At 43.7% G+C, this 25,942-nt stretch overlaps 1 protein-coding gene across 1 annotated transcript in view; it reads right to left on the reverse strand.

Moving 5' to 3' along the window:
* DOCK10 (dedicator of cytokinesis 10) overlaps positions 1-25,942 on the reverse strand; it is a 308,992-nt gene that overhangs the window by 206,978 nt on the left and 76,072 nt on the right. Inside the window, exon 2 of the mRNA XM_088446281.1 lies at positions 24,570-24,689. Within this exon, the coding sequence (XP_088302407.1) occupies positions 24,570-24,689 (120 nt within the window). The remainder of the gene's footprint in view (positions 1-24,569; positions 24,690-25,942) is intronic.

Raw genomic sequence — 25,942 nt, forward strand, 5'->3', positions numbered from 1 at the left:
GGAGGCGCTGACATGTAGCCGGGACAAAGTACCTGGTCCCGGCTGCACTGTAAGCACCACGTACTGGACGGCTGCTAGCCAATCACGAGGCTCGCAGCCGCCAGTCAATCGCGGGACTCGCGGCCGCCAGCCAATTGCAGGGCTCGCAGCCGCCAGCCAATGAGAAGCTGCCAAATGGCAGCTTCTCATTGGCTCGCAGCGGCGCCAATGAGAAGCTGCCAAATAACAGTTTCTCATTGGCTCGCAGCGGCGCCAATGAGAAGCTGCCAAATGGCAGCTTCTCATTGGCTCGCAGCGGAGCCAGATAAACTGGAGGGAAGACCCGAGGATCCCGGTGGCTCCACTCCAGCAGCGCAGGTAAGAGAGAATTAGAGAGAGGGGAGGGTGTGAGAGAGGGAATAGAGAGAGGGGCAGACAGAGGCAGGCTAGCTATTGTAGGGGGTGAAAGAGAGAGGGAATCAGTAAGGGCAGGGTGTGAGAGAGGGGAGCAGGCAGGGAGAAGTGTGTGTGTGTGGGGGGGGTTAGAAGTACAATGGAGTGATATGGAAGCAGGGGCCCATAGGGGGGGGGAGATTCAATCTTCATACCCCCACCTCTAAATTACCACTTCGAGCACTGATACAAAGTATATTGTGTTGCATAATTCCAGCATATACAGGACCAGCAATCACAGTAAGCCATTAGATACAGCAGTAGGTTCATCCTGTCTGAGCAGAATGTTTTTTTTCAGATGTGGGCACCATTCCAGAGTATGAAGCAAGTCCGGGAGTCTGGGGTAGCAGCAGAAGAACCTAGCATTGCCCTGGACATATATGTACATATTGGTCTCCTTATGCACTGGATAGTGTATTATTATACAGTATTAATAATTAACCCTATTGATGGTCTATAGCAGTGCACCCCTAACAGTGCATGTTTTCCACACCTCCTAGTTGGTGCACAGGTATATTTATTACTGGCTGACACATTTCAAAAGATCCACAGGTAGTGCTAATCATCTCATTTGTGATACTGTGAAGAACATGCAGCACTAGTAACATTGTATTATATTACTATTACTATTGTGGTCATGGTGTGTGCTGGGGAAGGGGGTTTCCAGGCAGACGGAAACCCCTCTGCGTTTGCCTATGAACCGGGCCGAATATTCAAGGTCTAAGAGTGTGTGTGTATATGCAATTTTGAAAGGTTCATTATTAAGAAACAACAACAATAAAGTTTAAGCAAAGAGATGTCATCGGGAAGAAAACATTAACTTTAATGTTTTCGTCCCGATATTTGACATCTTTTTGCTGTCACCAATTTTCCAATTTCAGGAGAAATCTTACTGGATGTGACAACTTTTAAAACTGAACCAAGATGAAAGTCTGTCAATCTGGACCTAGCAGGAGACTTGTTTCCTTTCATTAATGATAATAATTGTTCACACTGGTAGATACTTCCAAACATGGAAATAATTTCACATGTGAAGTTGTGTGTTTCTACAAATCACGCACCTAATACTTATATAAGTCAGGTACACCAACTTCGTTGAATTTGAGCTTCAAATTTAAATCACATTGAATCTCAATTATTTCCATTTGCATATGAGTTGGCACTTTTATCTATTTCAATTGAATTCACTTACTGCCCCCATAGCCTCACACACACACGCTGCCCCCAATTCTATAACTGTGAAAGGTAGGCAACAGCTGTGTGACTGCACAGACAGTGGCACTTATCAGAGCATGGCAGCACCAGGCAGTACTTTCAGCTGTGATATTATGAGTGACTCCAGTCTCAGCTGCAGCACTTGTCCTGTCCCGGCTGGCTGAGCTTGTTTCACAGGCGCCTGTACAGAGGTCTGGGTGTGCAACAGGAATTCAGCTGGATAGGCCTTGTGGTGTCTCTAGCCGGAAGCCCGTTACTGCCGGAAGGCGGGCTTGTGGGAACACAGGCCTTGTGGTGTGTGGCGTCGCTTCCTGGAAGTGCGTTACTGCCGGAAGCCGGAATTCTGGGAGTGCAGGTCTTGTGGGGTGTGGTGTCTCTCCCCTGCAGCGCAGCGCTTCACCATGTGACAATGTCACTTTTGGGCCGTACAATACGTGTATATGGGTCCACACTTTAGGGCCATATAAAGGGCCAAATGTAACAGGGTGACAGTGTAGAAAATGTGAGAGTTTAGCAGTAAAACTCTCACACTAATACATTGATCGAGTTGTATATTCAAAACAGGAAACACCTGGATGAGAGTTTAAATCTTGAGGGTTTTTCGAGCCTGAAAAATATGCGGGTTTGCATGTTCTGTGACTTTATTACATTGGCTGAGTTTAAAAATGTGAGAGTTTTCTTTCACATTTTCTAAACTCTCTCCCTATTACATTTGGCCCAAATTGTGCATGTGGGCCGCATGCGACCCGCGGGCCTCATGTTTGACATGTCTGATCTTTACTGATAGGGAAGTCAGATGATGAAATGGCAAGGTATTTCAAGATCAAGCAGAACTGAACAGTGGGCTTGATTCACTACGGATCGCTATTCTGCTTATATGCACGCAACGAACTTGCTAATATCAGCGGTGATATGTAAATGTTTGCATTCGCATTGCAATGGAAGCCTAACATAAGGACGCCCACTTCCCCATACTTACATCCGTATACTTGGAAAACATAGCGAAAAATCAGTAAATCGGACCCAGACGCACAGTTAAGGCAGGTTAGACCTCACTCAGGAATAGCTAAGTTCTGCACACGCTATGTGACCTCAGGCTGCGTCCAGTATCGCAGTAGCTAATTTATGCAGCCCAGACAATGGCTTTCAAACGCATTGGCACGCTGTACGTTTCCGTGACCATCCCCCCCATCACCACCCAGAAACGGCGCTTCCTGTCAATCACTCTGCCAGGGGCCTGCGTATCTTCTGCGATCGCAATCCCGATTGCAGCGTCTGGCTCATGCACTGTGATGCATACGCAGTGCGGATTAATCGGCTGATTACGTGTGTACAAGCAACTGCGTTCCTTGCTAAATCAGGCCCAGTGTCTGGACCTTGTAAACATTGACTAGTGTGTATCAATGAACACTGAGGGCCTGATTCAGATTAGACAATAGAGTAAAATAAAGCAAGTAACTGTGTACATGGGGCAAGCAAGAGGTGCATATACATACATTGTTTTTGCATGTGGGGTAAATACTGGCTGCTTTTGCATGTAGCCCACAAATGCTGGACAGTTTTATTCTTACACTGCAATTTAGATATCAGTTTGGACACACCCCTCTCAAATTTAAATCTCTCTGCACATTTTATATCTGCCCCCACCTGCATGGTTTTACCAAGATGCACAGTTATATTCTTACTCCATTCCCAACTCTCAATCTGAACTTGAGACCCCAGGAAGAAAGAAATATTTTATTGCGTTCATCAATCGATCAATCAATCAATCAACATAGACAACAGTCTACCTGCTTCACAGAAAGGAAGAAGTACTGGTGTACCTTGCTCAAGTAAAGAACATGTTTGTAAGGTTCCAAATATTCTACAGACAATGGGACAGAATGCAAAAGTGGAAAGACACAATCCATCATAGTAAAAATGTGTTCCAGACTACAGTATCTATCTGTGTAGCTTTCGGAATCAGTATGGGATTTCGGCAATCGGGATCCCGGCTGTCAGAGTCCCGACACAAGCATACTGACAGAGCTAACATACCGAGATTTGTAGTTCGGAATGCTAACCCTCCCCCTCTCCCTACCCTAACCCTCCCTCTTAGTGTTTAACCCGAACCTCCCCCCCTACTGCCTGAACCTAACCTCCCCCTCCCCATACCATAAACTGACACCCCCCCCGTAGTGCCTTGGGATGTCGGCGCTGGGATTGTGATAGGAGTCGGGATTCCGGCAACGGTAATATCAGTACAGGCATTGCAGCTGCTGGGATACTGACTCTATCTATCTATCTATCTATCTATCTATCTATCTATCTATCTATCTTCCATTTATATATCTTTCTTTCTATCTCTCTATCTAATGACAGTAATGACCCCTCCCACCAGTGTCAATGATGTTACCCCCAGAGAGTTACAGGAAAACGCACAACTGCAGTCTCCAAACAACTCTGTTTCCCATACTTGCTCATCACATGCCACTACATGATGAATACAGACATTCCTGAAACTCACGTAATAACAACATTATCCACAGCCAAAAATGTATAACAGTATAGAAGGAAAAAGACACACAGGGATGCACAGGCCATATACAGTGAAGAAAAAACACTCTGTAAAGGACAAAAGATGAAAATAAAAAAAGTGAATGCTAAAGATCATCTATATAATAAAATAAAGTACTGATAAGAGAAATAGACAGGTGAGGGAGAAGAGAGAGATGGAGTAGGAGGGGGAAAGAGAGGAGAAAAAGAGTGGGGGGAGTACTGAAGAGATAGAGGAGGAAAGAGAGAGATTAACGCCTTTCTAATAGTAAACAAGAAAAATATATAGAAAGGAAGTAATCAAAGTAGCTCCTCAGCTGGGCGCAATCAATTAATTATTATTTATTAAGGCTTACGCAAATCAAACCTAATGGTAAAAGCAGTTTCCCAGTAGTTAAGTCTAGATGACCTAATAACCATAAATGAAAAAGAGGGGTGAAATGGAAAGTAAAAAACCTTCACATAATGGGTGTGCATACTAAGGTTAAACCAAGTACCACAATGGTCTGTATAAACAATAAAAAGGTTTTATTAACAATAAAACACAACAGATGTCAATAAATAAAATACGTTAAGGCCAATCGGCAATATACTGAGACCAGCGAAGGACACATCCAATAATACAAACACCAATGTTCCAATTGTATAACAATGTGTCTCTCTCCTTATTATAAGTTTAAAACTGTCAATTTGCTCACCTATTAGCCCCAGAAATCAGAGGGAGTTCAAATAGTTAAAAGAGTGAGTCCAACATTACATATAATGGTATCCACCGGTGGATTGTCCTCTTCTTCCATGTGAGGACCCCTGGGAAATACTCCGGCTCCTACTTACCAAATATTATCTGGTTTAACTGGCACAATGTTCCCTTAAAATCTGCATAATATTATATGTAGTAATAAGTAGTTGTCAAGTGGGTGTTTAAGAATAATTTTTATTCATATACTTTTTATAACATTTACTGTAATAAATAGTTGTGTTAAGATTTTATTTCTTTAGACGATACAGAACAGGTGAAACTGAGAGCAAAGGTGTATGTGGTGCATTTGATGCCCTTCACGGGCATGTAATCGGATGTGTAAATAAAATCAATGCACCAAATGTGACCATACACATTACAGGACATATGTAATGCAGCTTATCCACTAGCAGATATTAATGAGCGATTGCATGATTAAAGCATCCTAATCGTGCAATCGCTCATTAATCGTGCACAAATCGACTACAATGTCAGAAACGTCCAGCGATGCTGGTCATCTCTGACATCAATCATTGGCTGAACATGCCGGTGAATCTGCCGATAACGACAGATTGACCATGTTCAGGGATGATGGAGGGTGTCTACACTGAACGACTCATCTGCTGTGCATGTGTGCCTTAACTTGCCTCTATTCTGCGGTGTATTATTTTGAACACTTCTTGCCCCATTATGATGCATCTGATGCGCAGTAACACACACATTATGGGCCTGAAACAAAGTCACACAAATAGCAGCTGTCGGCGATTTTTCACACTGTGTATTCATCCGAAGCCATCCTGGACGGACATATGTATCTCATTGATTTTATTGAGCTATTCAGAATAGAATGGAATACAACCATATCTCCACTTGTGGTTAAGGGGTGAATTTACTAAAGGTCGATTTGACTTTCGTTTTGAAGTGTGATTTAGCTCACCTCAAACCGACTCAAATCGAATTTTGAAAACCCAGTGTTTTTGCCAAATTTACTATTGTTCGATTTGGAGGTCGATTTGCAAATCGAATTCAATTTGATTCGGTTTTGAACAGTGGTTTGCTGTTCGATTTGACATGTTCCTGTACAAATCGAACGGCAAATCCCACTTCAAAACGAACGGCAAATCCCCGACGGCAGAGAACTGCTGCAAGCTTTCAATTTCAGTATGAGCAGTTAGTTATCACACAGATACATGCAGACATCAGTGAGACGCCTGCATGTAGCTGACTGTAAAAAGTAAATAAAGAGCTAAATCTAAAAAAAAAAAATTACGTGAGGTACCCCTCCAAAACACAACCAGCCCCGGACTTTTGAAAGCCAGTCCTGGTTGTTTAAGTACAGGGAAAAAATTGCGTAGGGTTCCACTGTACTTAATACAACCAGCACTGGGCTTTGGGAACCAGTCCTGGTTCTGGAATTACTCAAATTTATACTGCGGCTCCCATCATTGAGCTCAAAGGAGAGAGCCATTCATTGGCTGCGAGGCGGGAGCTGACCTCTCTCAGCCAATGAACGCTCAGACACGGACCTTCAAAGGAGGAAGCCGGGTCTGAGCGCTTCATTCAGGAAGTAATAACCATCCTGGTTAGGATGGTTATTACTTAGTGCGAGGGTCGCTTATTTCGTTTTTTTATTTTAAGAAGACCTTGGATGCCTATTGGACAAGGGGACCACTCCAGGTAATGTAGGTGAGTATGTGTGAGTGTGTATGTATGTATTAAAACTTTACTGTCAGGGTCTGTGTGTTTATTTCAACATTTCTTTACAGGTGAACTAATGGTCCCAGTGGGCCCTTAATGCCCTGCATGCTGGTATGTGTGGTTCTCCAAGTACCAGCATGCGGAGGAGTCTTGCTGGGACCTGCAGTTCTACTGTAAAGACAATGTTTAGTTTCTTCTATTTTTACACAACATTTACACGATCAACCGCCACCCACTGCACAGGGGTGGCGGGGATAGCCCCGGGCTATCAGGCTAAGAAAGGGGTGCCCTGGAGAGTGGGACCCTTTATTGGGGGGGTCCCCAACTCCCCAGGGATCCCTGGCCTGGGCTGACTAGCAGTCAGGGCTGATGCTGCAGCTGGGGGGCCCAGTGATAGGGCTCCCCTGGCTGTGGTATCAGTCCCCCGCTAGAAAGGGTCCAGTGCTGGTTCTGGGAATTACAGGGAGACCCTACAAAAAATTTTCCCTGTAATTCCAGAACCAGGACTGATTCCCACGGCCAGTGCTGGTTGTATTAAGTACAGTGGAACCCTATGTATTTTTTTCCCTGTACTTAAACAACCAGGACTGGCTTTGCAAAGTCCGGGGCTGCTTGTGTTTTGGGGGGGGTACCTCAAGTAATTTTTTTTCAACATTTAAGTCTTTATCTGCTTTTTACAGTCAGATACATGCAGGCTTCTCACTGATGTCTGCATGTATCTGTGTTAATTAGATCTGCTCATACTCAAACCGAAAGCATGAAGCAGGTCTATTCATTTGGGGATTTGAAGTTCGATTTGTAGGTCAATTTTGCGTTCGATTTCAAATCGAATGATAGTAAATAAGGGTTTTGTGTGTTGGTCGATGTAATAGTACCAATGTTTTCCGATGTTCGATTTGAGGTCGATTTGACTAAAATTCGATTTGAAATTCGATTTGGCCTTTAGTAAATACCCAAATGCAAAATCGAATACAAATCGAATGAAAATCGCTTGTGAAATCACTCAAAATGCAAAATCGACCCTTAGTAAATTTACCCCTAAGTGGGTATAACTGGCAAACAATGTGGTATTCGTACTTAGTGTAAATTTGCCATGGGTGTGTTGTGGGCATGAAGACAGAATTACTGCTTATTCGTAGGTAAGCATATGGAATGATCTGGTGATTTCAAACAGAGCCCTTGCGCCCAGGATAAAGTTGGTGAAAATCTGTGCTGATAGTGATGACAGCTGCTCTCACTATGGATGTATAGGGGCGGGGTAGTCTCATAGATCGCCAGATAACTTCCACAGTGTAACTACAGTATATGAGGTGATCCTACATTGTAATCATATAAAGCTTTTATTGACTATGGAATGCAGGGTGTCTAAAATGGCCCACTGCAGCCAGAATCTATGCAGCAGTGCCACCTGAAGCATCCTTAGGACTCTTCAGACGGTCACACTGCTGCCCTTACAGCTCCCCGAAGCATCCTCAAAAATGCTCCGGGTATTGCTGTAGTCACTGGCATTTGTGGCCCCGCCCCCATGTGGCATCACACAGAGGGAGCGTGACCTGCACCAGGCCCGCGAATAATGTTATATATATTAAAATGGCCATTGGCAGAAAAAAGGTTCCCCACCGGGGTTTAAGACATTAAAGTTTCAATGATACATTTAACTCAGTAGTCAGTTAAAAAGGGTTGTGTTCAAATCTCATAGGTTCTAGTTATTAAATATCAGTTTCTGCTTATGGTGATAGCCAGTGAGTCCTCTACATGAACTCTAGTAGAACTGAATATAGGAACAAAATATTATTGAACATACACTTCAAGTAGAATCTCATACTTGATATTTAAATTATTTATCTTGCAGAACTAAAAATGAGAAATAGTTTCATGCAGGTGCATTTTGTTGTGGGAATCCCCAGAGTTTTGCTTTCTTCCTGTGCGTTGAATTACACTCATACTGATGTGAATGGCCAAATATTCTCTGTAAAGCGCTGCGGAATATGTGGGCGCTATATAAATAACTGATAATAAATAAATAAATAAATAAATATTTTAAGAAATGGTGAGTTAAAAGAAAGTCCATCTACAGTAGAAGGTGTTACATTTACACCTAGAGAAAGCACATTGCTGGGGAGAAAGCTAGAGATGCATAACCTGATTTGGGAATCTATTTATTATAAAGATATTAAACTAATTTTGTTGAAAACTGTATTTAAAAGTCCCTCCCCCACTCCCCAAGCCGGTCTACCGAGCACAGGGACAGGTGGTTGGGACCTGTGGGGAGGACGCTCCTATCTGCCGATAGAGACCCTCGAGTGAGACCCCGGGACTCTCAGTGCTCATGCTCCAGACAATTAATACAGCCTATACCGGAGGTAATTAATTGGCATATACAGTACAGCCTAAATATAAATACTTTTAATATATGTGCGCGCATTTCATATCATCCAGCACTATACATATCCCAAATATTATTGACAATATCTTTCTGTGACAGAATATCAGGGAGAGTGCTTTGCAAAACTGCTACAATTATATGCTGCTATGTATTTATTTTTGGCTATTTTGATACAAATGTTGCTCCTTGATTGAGACACATATAAGTGAACCAATATGAGTTTGGTTTTTAAATAACCTACTTCTGTTTTATTTGTACTGTATTCTAATGTATTTTCTATTCATTCATTGTTTTTTGTTCATGTGATTAATAAATGTTTTAATTGATCTGTGTACTCCAGCACAGAATTTGCATTTTTTTATATTGCATGAAGGTAACACCCTAACTTCTAACCCTCCCCCTAACTCTAACCCACCTTTCCCGCAGCCTAACCCTAATCCTCTCCCCCCACAGCCTAACTCTAACCCTCCCCCTAGTGCCTAACCCCTACTCTAATACTTACCATCGGGATGTCAGCATTCGGGATTCTGGAGCCGAGATTCCGACCGCCACCATCCCGACAACCCAGATACCAACTGCATCTCATTTAAACTGATAATCCATTTTACACACAGTTGTCTTACGCATGCTCAGAAGGTGAAGATATTAGGTGGCGTAGCAGTAAGACTACTTTTAACAAAACAGTGTGCTGGGGGATATATCTGTTTATGTTGTTTCTAAAGACTGGGGAGCAAACATGGGCTTTGAAATGCACAAAGTGAATAAATAGATGACTTATGCAACTAAAAAAGCTCTGTGGAGTAAATTGACTAAAGTGAGAGTTTTTAGAAGTGGCGATATTGCCCATAACAACCAATCAGATTCTAGCTATTATCTTCGGGTTTGGTATGAAATACCGGTGGCTCAATAGCCGCTGGTTCAAATCCCGACAGCAGCATCCCGATGCATGAAGATCCCGACAGGACAGGTAAGTACCCTAAGCCTCCCCCCTATCCCTCACTTAGCGGTGTCTAACTCTAATCCTCCCCTCGGTGGTGACAGTGATACTTTCTGGACATTTGGCATTTCGGTGGTGGGGATGCCGACGCTGCTATCCTGATCTCATTCAGGATAGCATTATCGTCATTTTGCCGGCGGTCAAGATTCTGGCGTCTGTATATCGGCAGGCGGGAAACCGTCTGCTGGCTTTTTAACTACATCCCATTATCTTCTAGAAGGTGCTAGATAAATGATAAGTAGAATCTGATTGGTTGCTATGGGCAACATCTCCACTTCTAAAAACCCACAATTTAGTAAATATGCTCCTCCCTCACCACCCCACGACGCCTATCATGACGCATGCACAGATGTAGAACATTGGGCGCTTGTGCTGAATTTTTTACATCCTTCCGCCTCTGAATTTGGCTCTATATTGCACTTATTATGCTAGTCTGTGGGGTGCAACAAAGGAGTATATGGGTAAATGTGTAAAACCCCTTTAATGCCATTTTATTCAACAAAAAGTACACGTGATGTGTTCTGAATAAGTTCCCATACCAAGTTCAATAAAATCCTACAATTTGCTGACTAGTATCATCCAATAATATTTATCATAATAGAGGTCAGAATGTACTGGCTCCAAGAATCCTAGTGAAAACTGTGCAGATTGATTTATATATTGATGAAACAATGACTGATGCTTAAAAATAATGAGTTTAAACCCATTAAACTTCCAGTCCAGTCTTGATTATATCACGTAGGAACATAATCTCTCTATCATCAAATATATCATCCTGCGTTCCTTCAGTACATAACCACCCCCTACGTAATTCTTACACATTGCCCACAGTTATATTCTTGACTACAGACCTTTATTTTTCGCATTAACTAATAAAGTAAAATATTTATGTTTCCACTCTCAGTAACTGTGTTTTCCTGGTCTCTCAGTACTGATTACAGAAAGACGGGAGAAGAAACAGTTCACTGCTTAAGTACAGTCTGCCTACCTTTTAATAATGAAGCGGAGATATGCATTGGAGACAGAGGGTCTGATTCAGCGTCGCACACAATGCCGATGATCACGTAATTGAGTAATTTTTTGTTACTGCGCAAAAATGCCTAATAATTACAGAGTGTGCGTGCACAAAGGCGTTATGGTGCAACTAGGTGCGCCGGGGGGGGGGGGGAGCGGATACTATTTACACGGGCCCGGGCTTCCTGAGAGGCCCGGCGGGGCCAGCACACAGTGTGCATTTAAGGAACTGCACTTTCATATTAAAGACCACGTGTTTGCTACTGATGGTTGCATCTAGGTAAATAGATTGCTGGTCTTTAGCACTATCAGCAAGGTGCAATGCATTGAGCAAATTAGATCCACCAAAATCAGATTTCACTTTTAGCCAGATGTAATATGGATGAGCTGAAAATGATTTTATGGGATGTTTTATGACTGTGAAATGATAGTAAATGCCTTGGTGTTGCTATGAGTTATTACATAGCTGCCATAAGATTCATTCCACAAGTTATTAATGTGTTTTATGCATACATGAAAAGTTCATACAAGAAACAGACCACAAGGTATAGCTAGGACTCTATACTTTGCTGTCTTGTGTGATCTCACTCTTTCCGGAGCCTGAACATGTCACAGGAACAGGAAAGGAGATGTGGCCAAACGGTGGTTAGAAAGAAACATAACAGTGTATCTCTGCACATACAGGATAGTTACAAGTGTTATAAGCCATGTTGGTATATGTTATACATTCTCTATTTATATCATAGAGCCACTAAATACTAAAATTTACATTTTCAGATATAAACCAGAAAGGATAAATAATTATTCAGTGCTACCCTGACATCCAAACGCAGTACTGTACCTTTGATAAGTAAAGTATTACCACCCCATTCCACTACACATCCCTGACACCCTTCCACTATCTGTAGGATACCTGGTAGAATCACATGTTTAGTTATCAACCATTGTTTTTGAGAGTTATTATTATATCTTGTATGTATGTATGCAACTTGTATGTACGGGTGATTAATGTAAACCAATCAGCCATAACACCACCTGCCTTATATTGTGTAGACCCCCCTAGTGCTACCAAAACAGCTCTGATCCATCAAGACATGAACTCCACAAGACCTCTGAAGGTGTCCTATAGTATCTGGCATGAAGTCATTAGCAGCAGATCCTTTCAATCGAATACGTTGCGATATGGGGCCTCCATGGCTCGGACTTGTTATTCAGCACATCCCACAGATGCTCGATAGGTTTAAGATCTGGGGAATTTGGAAGCGTAGTCAATACCTTTGCCATGTTTCACAAACCATTCCTGGACATTATTTGCAGTGTGGCAGGGTTCATTATCCTGCTGAAAGAGGTCCCTGCCATGAGGGAATACTGTTGCCATCAAAGGGTGTACTTGATCTGCAACAATATTTAGGTAGGTAGTATGTGTCAAAGTAACATCCATATAAATGGCAGGATCCAAGGTTTCATAGCAGAACATTGCCCGAAGCATCACACTGCCTCTGCCAGCTTGCCTTCTTCCCATAGAGCATGCCCAGGTAAACCACACACATGCACCCAGCTTTCCACACGATGTAAAAGAAAATGTTATTCATCAGACCTGGCCACCTTTTGTTCCATGGTCCAATTATGACACTCACATGCCCATTTCAGCAGTGGACAGGTGTCAGCATGGGCACTCTAACGTATTTTCGGCTAGGCAGCCCCATACACAGCAAGCTGTGTGTTCTGGCACCTTCCTATCATAGCTAGCATTACCCTTTTCAGCAATTTGTGCTACAGGAGCTATTCTGTGAGATCAGACCAGACGGGCTAACCTTCTCTCCCCAAGTGCATCAATGGGCCTTGGTTACCCATGACCCTGTAGCTGGTTCACTAGGTGTCCTTCCTTGGATCACTTTTGGTAGGTACTAACCACTGAATACCATGAACACCCCACAAGACCTGCTGTTTTGGAGATGCTCTGGACCAGTCACCTTGTCGCCCTTGTCTAAGTAACTCAGATCCCTACACCTGCCCATTTTTCCTGCTTCCAACACATGAACTTCATGAACTGAACTGTTCACTTGCTGTCTAATATATCCCATCACTTGACAGGGGCCATTATAACATTATAATTAATGTAATTCACTTCACCTGTCAGTGGTTTTAATGTTATAGCTAATGGATATATATCCCATTAACTGGGCCACAGAAAGAAGAAGAATGGTTTATATTGAATCACATCATGAAATAATCTGTTATTATATATATGGGGCTGATGCAGAGCTGTATACAAGTCCATTTGCAATGTGTATGTTGTGTGTTTTCGCACTGCCCATGTTCCGGGCTGAATGTGCACCCTCCTGAGGTGGCGAGCAGAAATCCACATGAAGTCCAGTTCTTGGGCGAGCTAACGAGGACTTTGCACAGGTTTAGTTGCTTTACGCACGTGTGGAGAGCTATGCCGAGCCTGGTGAAGGGGGTGTGGTCTAATAGCGGAGTCGTGGACACGACCCCTTAGGAAAACATTTTTAGACAGCATTTTGTGCGCTGGGTTATGGGGGGCTCTGTAAACCCCTCAGACCAGAAGAAAGTCAGGGGGGGTGCGACCAGTGTGATTCCCCCCCACCCACAGGCATAGGAGACTGCTGCAGTGTGTGCTGGGCTGCTGTGAGGTAAAAGGGAGGGTGGGGGGAGGCGCTGGGCACCTCCAGCAAACCTGGGCCCTGGGTAATTAGTAGCCACGCCCCCACTCTTGGCAGCACTGCCTTTACATGTTTAAACCCTGTGCTTTTGGGCACGGCCTAGCAAAAAAGGAATGGGTAGCCAAACCAAGAATATCACCCGCCGATCTCCCATCACTTTAAATGGGAGATCGGGTGCAAAAAAACTATTGTGTCTTTTTTGTGTCTTTTCTTGACAAAAATGCCCCTAGGTCGCAAAGCGACTGTGCTGATTAAATTGATTTGCGACACTTGTATATCTGTCTGCGACCGAGTCTCTGAATCTGTATAGGAAGTGCTATGATGTAGCGGCCACAGCTTTCTTCATTCCAAGTTCCGCTGTGCTTCATATACAAGTGTCACATATCAAATTAGTTAGCACAGTCTGCTGATGCGTCTTAGTCAGAGCCGTAACCAGACTTTTTGGTGCCCTGTGCCAGAAAGAGCATTGGCGCCCCCCTCATTTTTCAAAGGGACACAATGCACCCAAAAAAGGGCCATGGCTTCATGGGGAAGGGCCAGGGAAGAGATAGGGGAGGCCAGGAGATGCTGGGGATGAAATAAGAGGAAGCTACAAGTGAGAATGATAATAAACAGAAATTTGACAGGCCCAAACAGCACCCCCTGACCTGTGGTGCTCTGTGCGATGGCACCAGCCGCACTACCCTAGCTACGGCTCTGGTCTTAGTTACATTGCATTGGCGACTTATAGGCATTTTTGGCAAAAAAATTTGCCCGACGCTAGCAGAGTTGCACAGTACCTGGCTGCTCGCTCACACCAGGCAAGTCACATTGCATGGCGTATTGAGGCTAGATGTATAAGGACAAATCTATAGTTACATGCAGCTCTTCAGGCTACCCAGATGGGACTGTAGCTCAAAGTACACATATTAAATGTTTTAGCAGTAAGTTACATGGTCATATCATCACATCCATCTAGTAGTCTTTTTAAGAACTTGCCTCAACACCAGATCGAAATGGCTGGATGACTAAAAAGCTTCTTTAAATAAGTTGTATGGCTATCGCCAACAAATCCATAACCAGCCCCGAACCTCTCTGCTTGAACTAGTATTGGAAAATAAGGTGTATGAAACCGTGTGGAGGTCCCCTTATTTTCCAATAATCAGCACCAAGCTGAACCTGCCCCGGAGTGAGCAGCAAGACAGTCTGCAAGTACAGCTAATAGGTTATGGACCCGGCGGTCTCAAAGTAATAGGCTCTGGATCCCCATACACCTACCGATACGCTACCAATAGTAAGATCATTCTTACTAAATTACTGTGAGTTGATCTGCAGAGCCTCTTGTTCTGGAATGGTTTCAATCCTGGTTGTATACAAGTCACATATGTGGATGCATGTCAATAAGGGAAGGTGTCCAGCACTCACCTATAAATACACAGGATCCTATGTGGTGTGTGTCTGTCAGACAGAGGATGTAAGAATGTGTGGTGCAAAAATGAATGAATGCAGAAAACAATGTGACAATCTATATCTGTATCCAACGAGTCTAGACAGCTCATGTGCCCAGCTGCCCTGATACCAAGGTAGTATCCACCGAAGCGCGGGTGTCAAAACCCTTTATCGTACATATGTGGCTGTGGCTTTACTGTATAGGCACTAACAAGCAAACTGACAAGCAAACTGCCTATGGTAAGACCACGCTTAAAAGTGACTCATTTCCTTACTTCCTTATTTAATATCTTATACCTTGTAGAACTGAAGTGGGAAAATATGGGGAACAACATGAACCTCTACACACAAAAAAGCAAATGACAACAGAAAGTGTTTTTGCAGTTTGTTACTAAGAGATGCATTTGTGAAGTTCTGATTGAAAATGTTTCCATTGAGAAAGCAAGCTAACTATAGTCAGTAATACCTTTCACTGCACATTCATTATATACGAGGTACAGAGCATTCTAAAGTGAGCTTTCTTCTTAAACACTAATTATAAAACAAGTTCTGCAAATATCACTTAGGTAATTCCCGGAAGCTTATAGTTTGCATTGTGCCAGAACTGAAACCATATATATAGCATCATGCAGTTGCTGCAGATTTGTCTCCACGTTCAAAGGACCTGATTCAGCCGCCAGGATTTGTATTGAGACACCCACCGGTGACTTTTCAAATCCGATTGACTGCGTACAAATACGCAGCATCACTCACAAATCAGTTGATTATCAGAGTTCTGAGATCTCCATAAATTTTTGGATCTGCATCCCCTGGCAGAAAACATCAGAATGACACGTGCACAGAGGTAAAACATGGGGCGCTTGCAGATCACCCCTGAATCTTCTGCCCATGTCTGCATGCTTTTATATATTGCATTGCTGCCATATGATTGGTTGAGTAAATATTTGTATTAACAAGCAGCAATGACCACTCAGTATGTGTGTATATAAATTATATTCCAGCTATAGCACTCACCCACATTTATTTATTTATTACCAGTTATATATATAGCACACATAGGGTCTCATTCAGACCCGCTCGCAAGCGGGTCGATGTTGAGGCCCTGCGCACACGCAGCAGCCGCACTGTGCGTGCGCAAGCCCCGGAGCGAGAGAGAAATTCTCTCGCTCCGGGGCTCACTACCAAAGGGGCGGCTGTTGATGGTGATCGACAGCTCGCACCGTTTTGTAGGCGGGGCGGGGGGGTGGCTGGCCAGTTATTTATGTAACACACATAGGGTCTCATTCAGACCCGCTCGCAAGCGTTGAGCGCTCGCAAACGGGTCGATGCTGAGGCCCTGCGCATGCGCAGCGGCCGCACTGCGCGTGCACAAGCCCCGGAGCGAGAGAAATTCTCTTGCTCCGGGGCTCCGGGTGGCTGGCCAGACGGAGGCGTTCCTGAGGGAACAAATAGGAATCAACTACAACTAGGTCCTTTCTAAAATCCTGTTACAGTTCCTGAGGGAACGCCTGCCGTTTGGGGGCGGCCCACTGACATCACTCATGATGTCAGTGGTGAGCTTCCAGCTCTATTAGAGCCGAAAGCTCACTGGGGCTTGCGGCAGACGAGACCCTACCACAAGGGTCTCGTCACAAGCCCTGATGGTCACGATGATCTTGACCATCGCAACCATCACCCTGGCCGCTCGCTAAAGCTGTGAATGGTCACCCACAGCTTAGCGAGCGGCCAGGAGGCCGGCTCATTACAGAGAAGTGGCCCCCCTCATTCAGAGCGAGCGCTCGCATTTTGCAAGCGGCTCTGAATGAGGTCCATATTCCGCAGCACTTTACAGAGAATATTTGGCCATTCACATATTTTGCCCATTCACATATTTGGCCATTCACAGTCCCTGCCCCAGTGCTTACAATCTATGGGCTCAATTCAGACCTGCTCATAGCTGCCGATGGTTCGCAATGTGTGCATGCGTATGCATCACTAGTCCATGCAATCGGGAAGCGGTCGCTTGCTGCGCATAGACAACTCGCTAGACTGAGTGACAGGACAAGCCATTTGTGGGTGGTAACAGGGGGTTGGTCGATGTAAACCGGGGAGTAGTGGTGCAAACGCAGGCGTGCCTGAGCGTCTCAACGCCGTTTCAGACACATGCATAATTACGATGCAGCGTCATAGTACCCGTCACTTGGTTATTTTACACACTGAAGCACTCGCAGTGCTTGCGGCAGGATATGGTCAACCACAAGTGCTGCGATCGTATCTGATGGTGCTCGATGTTACCGATGGTTGCATACACTTCCTTGAGATGACGTGTATAAGTGGGCGTCTTAAGACAGACTGGTGGGTGTCTGCATACACACCGCGATCGCACACCAAGACATAGTGGGCATGCTAATGCCTTGCAGTGCGATCGCCTGCCATTGCAAGATTTGCATACGCTAGGTGCGAGCGGGTCTGAATCGGGCCCTATATTCCCTATGAAATGCTCACACACATACGCGCTAAGGTTCATTTTTTTGAGAGCCAATTAACCTACCAGTATCTTTATGGAGTGTGGGAGGAAACCGGAGTACCTGAAGAAAACCCAGGCAAGCACAGGGAGAATATACAAACGACACACAGTTAGGCCCGTGGTGGGAATTGAACCCACGACCTCAGTAGGGTTGGGAATGGGTTGCCAGCAGTCGGGATTCCGGCGGTAAGAATCCCAACAGGGTTAACATACCGACACTTGCTGGTCAGTATGCTAACTAGAGATGATCGAATTTAGGGGATCCGGGGCGATCTGAGCGCAGCTCCGATCTCCCTGCCTGCCCCAGATCCCTGACCCGAGGCAAAACCTCGCGACCCCTCTGTCGAATCGCGAGGTTTTGTTTTCAGCGGGCTTAACACTGATTGGCTGAGAGAGCCGTCTGTCACGGCTCTCAGCCAATCAGCGTTAAGCCCATTGAAAACACTACAAACAAAGAAAAAAAGATGGCGCCCGCCATCCCCCGCCACCTGACACCGCCGGCACCCCCCCCCGCTGCCGACACCGCCGGCACCCCCACTGGCAGCATCCCCCGCTGCCAACACCACCGCTGCCGACACTCCTGCTCTGCTGCCCAACGTACTGAGGACACCGTCAGCAACCCCCACACTGCCGATACTCCCACAATGAAGACACCACCAGCACCCCTGCACTGCTGACACAGTCAGCAAACCTGCACGGAGGACACCGCTGGCACCTCCGCTCTGCCGACACCGCCGGCACCCTGCATTGAGAACACCCCTGCACTGCCGACACAGTCAGCAAATCTGCACTGAGGACACTGCTGGCACCCCCACTCTGCCGACACCTTGCATTGAGAACATCCCTGCACTGCCAACACAGTCAGCAAACCAGCACTGAGGACACCGCTGGAACCCCCACTCTGCCGACACTGCCGGCACCTTGAATTGAGAAAACCCCTGCACTTCCGACACAGTCAGCAAACCTGCAATGAGGACACCGCTGGCACACCCGCTCTGCCGACACCGCCGGCACCTTGAATTGAGAACACCCCTGCACTGCCGACACAGTCAGCAAACCTGCAATGAGGACACCGCTGGCACACCCGCTCTGTCGACACCGCCGGTACCCTTCACTGAGAACACTGCCAGCACTGCCATTCCATGTACTGAGGACACCGCCAGCAACCCCCGCACCGCCGACACAGTCAGCAAACTTGCAATGAGGACACCGCTGGCACCCCCACACTGCCGACACAGCCAACAAACCTGCACTAAAGACACCGCTGGCACCCCTTCACTGCCAACACAGCCAGCAAACCAGCAAACCTGCACTAAGACACCGCTGGCACTCCCGCACTGCCGACACAGCCAGCAAACCTGCATTAAAGACACCGCTGGCACACCCGCACTGCTGACACAGCCAGCAAACCTGCAATAAGGCACCGCTGGCACCCCATGCACTGCCGACATAGCCAGCAAACCTGCACTAAAGACACCGCTGGCACCCCTACACTGCCGACACAGCCAGCAAACCTGCAGTAAGACACCGCTGGCACCCCCGCACTGCCGACACAGCCAGCAAACCTGCACTAAAGACACCGCTGGCACCCCTGCACTGCTGACATCACCAGTACCCTTCACTGAGGACACTGCCAGTACCGCAGCACTGCCATTACATGTACTGAGGACACCGTCAGCAACCCCGCTCTGCCGACACTGCTGTCACAGTAAGTGCACTATTGATGTATCCAACCCACACTGTGTAACACACTGTATCCGTGATGGAAATTAGAAACTGAACTGCCACATGTTAGTGCCGCCCACTGTGTCACTTAGCTTAGTCAGCCAACTAGCTGGATGCAACCTTTTAGCCTTAACTAGATTAAGCAAATAATATTGTGAGGTGGTCAAAATTGATTGAAAATTACTGGAAATAAATGTTATTGAGGTTAATTATACTGTAGGAACAAAAACAGGCCCATTTTATGTGATTTTAGCGGTTTTTATGATTTTTTAAGAAAAAATCCAGATCCAAAACCAAAATACCAAAACAAAACACAGAGGTGAGGTTTTGGCAAAACCAATCCAGATCCCAAACCAGGGTAGATTCAGATCTAAAACCAAAACGGTGCACATCTCTAATGCTAACCCACCCCCTCTCCCTACCCTAACCCTCCCTTCTTGGTGCCTAACCCTAACCTCCCCCCCCACTAGTGCCTGACCCTAACCCCCCTCCCCGCACCCTAAACCTAACCCTCCCCCCTTAGTGCCTAATTCTAACCCTCCCCTAGTGCCTAACCCAGTGGTTCCCAAACTGTGCACCGCAGCACCCTTGGGTGCCTCAGGACACTTGCAGGGGTGCCTCAGGTTGATTGGTCCAGCACTAAATCATATTATTTATGGTCAATGTAATGTAAATATGTAGACAAACAGAAGCTCAAACCTGTCCAACACCACATGAGTGAACCTAAGGATGACAGGTAAGCAGTTTACTTCACTTTATTACTTTACCAAATTTTTTTCTGAATTTCTCAATAGCAAACGCTTGGCTTAGAGGTGCCGTAAAAACAATGCTAATACTCTAGGACGCTATGATTCAAAAAAGTTTGGGAACCTCTGGCCTAACCCTAACTCCGCACCCTAACCTTCGATACTTGCCTACAGGATGCTGACGGTATTCTGGAGCCATGATCCCAACTGCTGACGGTATTCCAGTGCCGGCATTTAGACCATCACCCTCAGAGCTGTTAGGCACTAATGCTAACCATTACACCGTCTGTGCTGCCACCCACATAGCAATTTGACCAAATAAATGTAATTTCATTCTCATGGAGACTTCCCTCCCCAGACTGGAATGATGAAATTACAATCAATGGGTCTAATTTCAATGTGATATCATTACTCTGCATTGGTGCAACCCTACCCATTCCCTCATTGTGGGTGAGTGATATATTTATTTTTTTATTTTTCGCACAGGACTGCTAGTATTAATATATATCTCCAACTGCCAGCAATGATGCCTGACACCACTATCCTGAACCTTATTGGCAAAGCCACCCATTCTCTTTCTCTTACCCTGTAGGGTACCGTTAAGTTTTGCCACCAACCATCAGATGAAAGGGTTACTTCAGCTAAATTTGGTTGGAAAAAAAGCCAAAAACTCCAAAACTTAAACAGAAGTAAGAGACAGACTAAAAGAGAGTAAAGACAAACCTAAAAACATATTCAAACAAATTGCAGTTTCACTATCAGTAAGAAAGAGGAAAAGTAAAGAGGAGACAAAGAAATAACACACAAGACGGGGTAATAGGAGGGGTGGAAGAAGGGGTGAAAAGACAAAAAAAAATTAAATACATATCCAGATGTGTTTTTTTACACTGTGGCTTCAGTCATGCCAAAAAGCTCCTCTCGGCACACCAGGTTCCGGGAGCCATGGCCGTGCTGAGCAGGGGTTAAAGTGGGCCGGAATGGGTCGGAACTGCTTTTCGTCACTTCTATGTGGAGACAGAACCAGTTCCGCCTCCTCCGGACCTCCCCAGCCCGGCGCCGCAGGGAGGCTCCATTTGCCGGGCACCCGCTGAGATGTTGTTAACAACGGGCGCCCGGCTCCTTCCCCGCAGCGCCAGCGGCAGCCTGAGGCTGAAGTTCACTCCTGAGCCCCGGCTTTCGGCTCCCGCAGTGTGCACTATGTGTACATCATGACATCTCTCCCATAGCTTCAAGGAGCAGCCAAGCAGACCAGTTGGCAGCAGACACAGGAGTAGGTAAGTAAGATTTTGTTTTTTTTGTGTGTGTGCGTGGCACTATTACAGGGGAAATTACTGCAGGGGACACTATTACAGGGGGCATTACTGCAGGGGGTACTATTACAGGGGGCATTCCTGCAGGGGGCATTACTTCTACAGGGGGCATTTATTCTACATGGGGGCATTACTACAAAGGGAATTACTTTTGGGGCTTTACTACAGGGGGCATTACTTCTAAAGCGGGCATTACTATTGGGGGCATTACCACGGGGGGCATTACTACAGGGGGCATTACTACAGGCGGCATTTCTACAGTGGGCATTACTTCTACAGTGGGCATCTCACCACAGGCCGCTGCTTCTCACTTTTACTTCTTACCACAGTCCCCTGCATCACACCACAGGCCACTGCATCTCACCACAATCCCCTGATTCTCACTACTGCCCCTACACCTCACCAGTGTCACCACAACCCTCCCTGCTGCTGCCCTGCAGCTGGCTGGGGCCCGGCCACTGGGATGTGCTGATAAGTGCAGGAGGATCATGGATGAGAGATTTTTATTGCAGATACCATAAGCATTCAGCAGTATGTACCAGGGGCTGAGGCACCTGTGCATATGTCTACAACCGCTATGCGCACCCCTCCCCGCCGAACATGGCGATGAGTAATGTACTCTTTGCACAATGTACCCTGTATTTCTTGGGCTTCCTGTTGAGCTTCCTCGCCATGGAGCCCCTGTCCGAAAACAGCACTAACTTCCATGGGAGCTGCCTCATTTTTCACCAAAGGCAGGTGGCTGAGAGGGAACATCATGCTGGAGGGGGAGCACTTCACGGTGTAGGAGCGATGGCCGGAGTCCGTCTGCAGGTTCAGGTTCTAGAGTCTAGATCAGGTGTGTGATATTGGCAGCCCCCGGCGCCTGTCATAGCAAGCAGAGAGCGGCCCGCCCGTGGAGGAGATGACATCGCGAGAAGAGTGACTGCAGTAGTCAAGGGACAGTCTCGCAAGACAGAACTCCTTCTCCATTCCCCACCCGGACACTGCATCTGAGAGACAGAGCGCTTCCGCGTTCTGCTGCCTGGCTGGTGTGTCATCATACTGGGATACAACTGGGACTGCTTGCTGAACACCTGAGAGCATTGGCATCTGTAGTGGGACATAAAGACTGGACTTCTCGAGTGATAAATTACTACAATAAGAACTCTTTATCCATTAAGAATAGGATCTCTGTATGTTATGGGCAGTCCAACATGTGTATGACATTGTTTTATTCAGTTTTTTTACTTTCCATTTTTACGTAGAATATACAGTCTAAAGCAGTAGGCGGGATGTTGTAATTGCTCCTCTAAGCTATTCAGTATAATTTTTTGACAGTAATAAATGCTACTTCCACATGCGGGTGGATAGTTGGTGCGGCTGTGTACTGTAGATGCATGCAACTTTGCATACAATCAAATATTTATTTTGCATTTATTTCCATGCTCGCGGTGTGACTGCAATTGCACCTGACTTGTGTGCATCTCTGAATCAGCCCAATACTGTATTTCATTTGATGATAATATATCATGCTTAATAGGTATATGTTTAATACATTGTTTTATACTACATGTATAAAGATTATTATTATTATTAAATATTATATTAATAAATAAATTAATAATTAATTATTAATAAAAATAAATAATATATTAAATGAATCTACTTTTTGCGTGCAATTTTTATTTTTAAGTCTTTTACTGATAAGAATATAAGGAACTGGGAAAATAATTATATTTACTGATTATACATTGTAAGTATTTTGTTAAGTTATGAATTATAACTAGTTGTCAAATGATCAATAGTGTAGTTACTACACTATACAGGTTGAGTCTCTCAGTTCCAAAATGCTTGGAACCAGTGGTATTTTGGATATCTGATTTTTCCGTAATTTAGATATTTGCATACTATAATGAAATATATTGGGAATGGGACCCAAATCTAAACACAGAATGCATTTATGTTTCATATACACCTTATACACTTAGCCTGCAGGTAATTTTATACAATATTTTTAATAATTTGTGCATCAAACAAACTTTGTATACATACATGAAAAGTATTTATGTTTCATATACACCTTATAAACACAGCCTAAAGGTAATTTTATACAATATGTCTAATAATTTTGTGCCTTAAACAAAGTTTGTGCACATTGAACCATCAGAAAGCAAAGGTGTCACTATCTCAGTCATGCTAAAAAAAAATCTGTATTTCGGTATATTCTGTATTTTGGAAGATTTGGATATGGGAGACTCAACCTGTAATAGATAAAAAAAAACCCTCAGTGTTATACAACAGAGGGAAATAGTAAGCTAAATATAGATCAAAGGGTGTCTGAGTTATTTCATAAAAAATTGAAACTGAATTATGCCAACCCTATATAATATAATATAACCTATAACACTTTGTTCAGTGTTGCAAACTAGAACTGACAAAGGACAATGTCAATCTAGGACAGATGATCCATTATTCCCTAAAATGCAACATTTTATGTAATTACTATGGTATTTAGTTAGCATGGGGACTATTTATTTAGTATGTTTATCCTGTATCCAAGCCAAGCATAGTACACTGGTGAAAGAGTTTGCAGAGCTAACCTTTACGCATTACTATGGAATAGCACTTCCAAACAATACGTATATATTCCATTATGGAAACAAGACATTTACATCCAATGAGAGTAACTAACATTTCATTACAAAAATCCTTTTAACACATAATTTCAAGATTTGGCTCATGAAGTGACACATTTTTATGGTTATTGCTTTTGAGCTCTAGAAGTTATTTACACCTTGGAGTTATCCATAAGGAAGACTGTAAATGTAGTTAGCATTTGCAGTAATATACATTAATCTGTATCTCTGCAAAAAGCTTATTTGCATTTTAATACATAATAAGGGAGACACCAAACTTTTGTGCAGCACTGTAAAGGGATAGGTGAAGGGCAGATGGAGATACACACTTACCCACTGCCCAAAACTAATTTCTCTGTACCTAACAAGAATAAAAAGTTTTGTTTTTTTTAACCTATGACCAATATACCAACAAAGCCAACTGTCTCAGATTCTACTGTCAATAATCATCCAAGAAACCGAGTCTGTGTCAGTGCCTGGCAGAACAAGCACGCAATAAGAATAATGACGTTAATGCTTGTAAAGAGAGTACTTACTGAAAAATCATCTTCCGGAAATAATACCAGATCTTTCAGAGGATCATTGAAATACGTATTTTCCAGTTCTGTAATGGCAGTTTCATAATCCAATGGATCCAGGAGTTTAGGCTTTTCATGCTAGAAAATAAATATAATATATTAGAAGTACATAAACTATAACTATAGAACACATTAATTGAAAGAAAGAAAATGTGAAAATTATTATTTCAATAAAAACAACAATGAAATTAAGGTTGTGAACAATTTCAAGCATTCCAATTCCAAATATTTTTTGTTTTCATCTTTCATAAAAGTTAGTTGTACTGCCAACTCCAGTAAGAGAGAGGTTATGTTGGCTTCCATGCTAAGTTTATTTAAAAAAAATAAAAATTAACTAGAAATAATCGGAACAGAATAACTTTTTTTTAAAGCTAAGTAATAGTTTGATCCTGCTGATATAATTTAAACAGTAAAACATCAATGATTTTATTAGTTTTCTCATACAGACTATTAGACATATACATTAAATAATATGCAAAATGCACTATTCTTTAAATTAATAATAATAAAAAAATTCTCATAGTGATACAGCTCATATGTGCAATTCATAATGACCTATGTTTTATATAGAATGCACAATTTGCAAAAAAATTATTGGAGGACATGCAATTGCAATAAGTCATTACCCTTAATAGAAATTTGAATCAATATATTTTGTTCAAATTTTGTGCAAATAAAAGAATATCTAACTAATATTTTGCCAAATTATTACAAATATAAACCTATTTAGAAACATCTTATTTTGTAAAAGAAAAAATGCTATTTTGTTCCACAAAAATGTTTATCCAAGAAGTGTTAAATATTGAAAAACTGCATTTATTTTGAGCTTTCATGAATATATTGATTTTAATCTTTCATGAGTACAACTAATTTGCAGCACATATTTAGTTTTACTGTGTTATTGAAAGCAGGCAACATGAAAAGGTAATAAAGAAATTTGAATGAGAGAGAACTTACAGTATAACTATCCTGACCAAAGAAAGACAATCACACTAAGAGAACAGTACATAAACTAAAATTCCTAAATCACTACTGCGAGTGCTGTAAAATACTACGAAGAGACCAGCCAAATAGAACATAATACAGGAAGGGATAGGAAGCAAAAGTTATCCAGGAGAAATCTCTGCAACATTGTCAGAATTCAAATAAAAAAAAATTGGATTCCATGTAGCAGTACAAAGTGAATGATAAATGTCCTTTATAAACATGGGTTTACTGAAAGAACTCCAAGAATATAGTCCTCCAACAACATATAAAACAAGACTGAAGTGTTCTAATGGACATCATTTAAAACCAGTGAACTTTTGAAATTTGGATTTGTTTAGTCATGA

This window comes from Taudactylus pleione, unplaced genomic scaffold (assembly GCF_031769625.1).
Source record: "Taudactylus pleione unplaced genomic scaffold, aTauple2 ptg000395l, whole genome shotgun sequence".
NCBI classification, from domain to species: domain Eukaryota; kingdom Metazoa; phylum Chordata; class Amphibia; order Anura; family Myobatrachidae; genus Taudactylus; species Taudactylus pleione.